This window comes from Penaeus japonicus, unplaced genomic scaffold, assembly GCF_977035675.1.
Source record: "Penaeus japonicus unplaced genomic scaffold, GWHDUDI00000001_assembly GWHDUDI00000012, whole genome shotgun sequence".
Taxonomy (NCBI): domain Eukaryota; kingdom Metazoa; phylum Arthropoda; class Malacostraca; order Decapoda; family Penaeidae; genus Penaeus; species Penaeus japonicus.
In genome coordinates this window covers 30,309,654-30,314,802 of record NW_028234414.1, presented here as the reverse complement: position 1 = coordinate 30,314,802, position 5,149 = coordinate 30,309,654, and the positions used below count along the sequence as shown (strand labels likewise).

Here is a 5,149-nt window from a genome sequence, read left to right as displayed (position 1 = left end):
TAGAGACTTATATGTGCCATATGACAGGCTCTATCAGTGCTGCAGTTGACTAAAATTGTAGTATATTACCCATATTAGCTCATTATTTTCTTTATACTCAGTGATAGAAGTATTACTGTTTTATGGGAGGACAAAAAGCAACTTTTTTTTTCATATTTTTGTGCTGTCATGAAAGAATAACAAATATATAACCATCTACAATGAAGATAACAAAAGAGTAGGGAAGAGGGGGGAATGAAACCTGTGCTTGTGACTGTGAGAGCCACAGAGAAAGGCATCCATATTGGCACAGGAGCACATTTTAGACACTGGGTATGGATTGAGTCACTTTCCTCTTCTCGTTCTGCCTGCACATCCTCCATCGGCGGTACTTTGGAGCAAGGGTTCATGAACTTAGTGTGTGCCATCGCTCTATAGAGACAGTGCTTGCTAGAGACCGTGGATGTGCCATTCAGCTCTCTCACCGCTGGTTTTTGACTAGGAAAAAGTGGTGCCATCTAGGTTTTGGACGTTAAGCTTGAACGATATTATGGCAATTATAGTAATTAGGACTGCAGTAGCCATCATCACTCATTCCTTTTTCATAGCAAAATAAAATAGCACAGTGATCCAAAATCCCCGAACGTCGTGTACGTCATGACGCCCGTCCTCAGGCCAAAGCTCCTACGTCATATACATGACACCCGTACGCAATGGGTTAAGAGAAATGGAACTAGAATTAGAAAAGCAGTTGGAGATAAAACGTCTAGAATTGGGGTTATCAAGTAAGAAAGTTTCTGAGAGTAAGCCTATTGACATATTCAAATATGTTAACATACTCCCAAGTTTTAATGAGGAGGACATAGAAACATTTTTCAGAGAATTTGAGAAAGTTGCAGTCAGTCTTCAAATAGATGAAGATTATTGGGCTGTATTAGTCAGAAGTAAATTTGTTGGTAAAGCACAAAGTGTAAGTTCAAATCTATCCATAGATGATAGCCGTAATTATAAAGTGTTAAAATCTCAAGTATTAAAAGCCTATGAAAGAGTACCAGAATATTATAGACAGACTTTCAGAAATGCTCGGAAGACTGATTCTATGACGTATCAGGAATTTGGTCGTCTAAAGGAGAAGAACTTTGACTTTTGGTGTAGATCCAAGAATATTGATGAGGATTTTTCAAAACTCAGGGAACTTATGTTAATAGAAGAATTTAAAAGGTGTCTGGATCCTAATCTGAGAATTTTCCTAGAAGAAAGAGATATTGACTCCTTAGACAAAGCTACTTCTTTGGCAGATACATATGTACTTACTCATAAGACTAATTATAGATCTTTGCCTCAAGTGAACAAGTACAATAATAAAGCAAATGTTAATTATGTTAACTCAGCAAGTGGGCAACAAGGAGGAAAACCTAATTTTGCAAAAATCCAAAACAATCCTCCTGGTAAATCTTCATTTGGGACAACTATTACATGCTTTTATTGTAAACAGCCAGGACATATTAAGACTAATTGTCCAAAAATAAGCAAAGTTTCACCAAAGTCTGCTGCTTTAGTGAAAATGTGGTCTGAGGAAGATCAGTATTCCCATGTGCCTAATGTAAATCTTTCCCCGCAGAAGAATCCTGTTGTTGAGAATTTGGACTTTGAACCTTTCCTCTCGGAAGGATTTGTTGGTATTGAGGAGAGTGATGCCATGCGGCCTATCCGTATTTTGAGAGACACAGGAGCCGCTCAGTCTTTGTTGTTAGAGGGATCTCTACATTTGTCTGATTTGACCTCGACTTCTGCAAGTGTCATCCTAGAAGGGGTAGGTGGTGTCATTAAGGTACCTCTTCATACTGTTTATTTGAAATCAGGTATTGTTATTGGTTCTGTGGTAGGTGGAGTTGCTTCTAAGTTACCGGTTCCAGGGGTTGACTTGCTGTTAGGAAATGATTTGGCTGGAGGTAAAGTTATACCTGACCCTATTGTTGTAGATGAACCTACTCAGGAAAATGAAACTAAAGAGTTAGAGGATGAAGTTACGGGTATTTTTCCATCTTGTGCTGTGACTCGTTCAAGGTCACAGATGGTGTCTACTGATGATATTGTAGCAGATCAGAATGATCTATCCACAAGTGAACATAGAATGTGTGAGGATGATTTTAGGTTAACATCCTTGTTTAGTGTGAATGATGCCCATGATGTGCAAGAGCTAGATACCAATATTTTGAGTAATAGAGAACAATTAATTATTGATCAAAGTAATGATGTTAAGATTAAAGAATTTATGAATGGCTATGAGTGAAAAAGAGATTAGTGAATGTTCCAAGGGCTACTATATTAAACATGGTGTCCTTATGCGTAAGTGGACTCCGCCCAAAGTTCCAGCAGATAACTCTTGGACGGCAGTTCATCAAATTGTACTTCCAAAGAGATACAGATCTGAGGTATTGAAATTAGCTCATAATACACCTATGTCTGGACATTTAGGAATTAGGAAGACTTATGCCAAGATTCTGAATCATTTCTATTGGCCTTATGTAAAAAAGGATGTGATTAATTTTTGCAAGTCTTGTCATACATGTCAAATTGTGGGGAAGCCAAACCAAAGTATAGCCAAAGCTCCCCTTATACCTATTCCTGTATTGGATGAACCTTTTAGTAGAGTATTGGTAGATTGTGTGGGACCATTACCCAAGACCAAATCAGGACATCAATATTTGTTAACAATTATGTGTTGTACTACCAGATACCCAGAAGCCATACCATTAAGAAACATTTCAGCCAAGGTTGTCAATCTTAATGTGATAAGTGATAATCATGAGGATGAATTTAGAAATATGAATATAGATATGAAATTGTGTAACAGTGATATTCTGAATAACTTGAATGACAAACTGAGTCATTTGTCTGATAATCAAAGGGAGGAAATTTGTGTGTTAATACATCAGCATGTGAAGTTGTTTAGTGATGTACCCCAACAAACAAACTTGGTACAACATGATGTGGATGTAGGAAATGCTTCTCCTATCAAACAGGCTCCGTACAGGATGAATCATGTGAAAAGGGAATATCTAAAGCAAGAAATAAGATATTTACTAGATAATAACATCATAGAACCTAGTGCAAGTAGCTGGTCTTCACCATGTCTATTGGTACCAAAACCAGACGGTTCTTTTAGATTGTGTACGGATTACAAAAAAGTGAATCAAGAAACAAAGACGGATGCTTACCCTTTACCAAGGATCGATGATATAATTGATCAAATAGGAAATGCAAACTACATTACCAAGATTGATCTGTTAAAAGGCTACTATCAGATTGGATTGACGGAGAAGTGATGAGTTTCCTTGGTATGGTGGGATACTACAAAAGATTTTGTCCAAACTTATCTACTGTAGCAGTGCCATGAACTAATTTACTTAAGAAGAACCAGAAATTTACAGGGACACAAGAATGTGAAGATGCCTTCAAGAAAATCAAAGGATTGTTAATGTGTCCTCCAATGTTAAGGAATCCAGACTACAGTATTTCTTTTATTTTACATGTTGATGCTAGTGATTATGGTGCAGGTGCAGTGTTATTACAAGAATTTGATGATATATTACATCCTATCTGTTATTATAGTGCTAAGTTTAAGAAGCATCAATTTAATTATGCCACCATAGAAAAGGAGGCATTGTCTCTGATTTTGGCTTTGCAATTTTTTGAAGTGTACTTAAGTGCCTCACCATTTCCTATTACTGTGTTTACAGACCATAACCCATTAATTTTTATTGAAAGGTTTAAGAATAAGAATCAGAGGCTTATGAGATGGAGTTTTCTGCTCCAGCCATTTAATCTAGTAATTAAACACATTAAAGGTATTGATAATGTGATAGCAGATGCTTTATCTCGCAGTGGTCCTTAAAGCAAAGGACTGTAGCAGAAAACTATTTTTAGGGGGGGGATGTATTACGCCCTGATACCTAATATAGAAATTATGATTGTTTTGTTATATTTACTTCATGTAATGTATACTAATTTTGTTTCAAGTGAAGAGCGAGATGCGCAATGCAAGCGTCCTAGTCAGGAGCGTTTTGTTTACATTCGAGAGAGACACGTGGGGAACCCAGGCTGTGATAGTAGTGTCGTCTCTCACTATTTTGTTTGGTCGATTGTAGCGTTATTTCTTCCAAGCTGTGTTTCTTGTGGTGCTTATCGTGGATTCGATGGGTTCAGCTACAAGGTTTGGTGGATGTATTTGATCTCAGTGGTAGGATTATTGTGATATTAACGGAGATAGTTAATGTATTCCTACATTGGGGTCGAGGCCATTGTTTACACTTGGGAGACAAGGACAGAAGGTTTACTGGATATTTCCATGCTGTGTGATGTTGTGATTTACCTACTCAGGTTGTTAACTAAAATAGTTAATGTTTGTTTCTCAGTATTTGGGAAATCCATTAATACGGGGATTGGAATTATTACGAGTGAGGGATTGGAATTATTACGAGTGAATATGTTTGGAGGTGCTATTGAAAGATATTCTATTTAGTTTTGTATCAGTGATTTGAAGATTCATATTGTGTTTATTTCTTATGTTTTGTTAAATGAAGAAGACTATCTTATTTTAATATAGTTTTGAGTTTTATATAAATAAGTGTTTTATTATCCGAAGTTGAACAATTAATGCTCTTGTATCTTAACATAAGATTGGATCACTGTTGTCACAATAAAAAGGACATTGTGGCAATGTTATTACCCCACTTCCCAGTGTTGAATCAGGTGATAAGTTTTCAGAATAAAGAAAGTAAATGGATTCAACACGGACAAGGCCAATTATACTAAGTATAGGAGAAGTGGTCGTAATAATATATATATATATATATATATATATATATATATATATATATACATATATACATATACGTATATATATATATATATATATATATATGTATATATATATATATATACATATATATATACATATATATGTGTGTATATATATATATATTTATATATACATATACATATATATACATATATACATATATATACATATATATAAATATACATTTATATATACATATATACATACATATATATATATAAATATATAAGTATATGTATATATATACATATATATATACATATATATAAATATATATATATATATATATATATATATATATATATA

General features: G+C 34.7%; 1 protein-coding gene across 1 annotated transcript; it reads left to right on the top strand.

The window, feature by feature from the left end:
- The first annotated feature begins 706 nt into the window (after nt 1–706).
- Nucleotides 707–2,272, top strand: LOC147470806 (uncharacterized). Its single transcript, XM_086542158.1, has one exon. The coding sequence runs from the start codon at nt 707–709 to the stop codon at nt 2,270–2,272; it is 1,566 nt and encodes a 521-aa protein (XP_086398284.1).
- Nucleotides 2,273–5,149: the final 2,877 nt, after the last annotated feature.

Coding starts and splice junctions, on each gene's coding strand:
- LOC147470806 (XM_086542158.1), top strand. CDS start 707: ATGGAACTAGAATTAGAAAAGCAGTTGGAGATAAAACGTCTAGAATTG.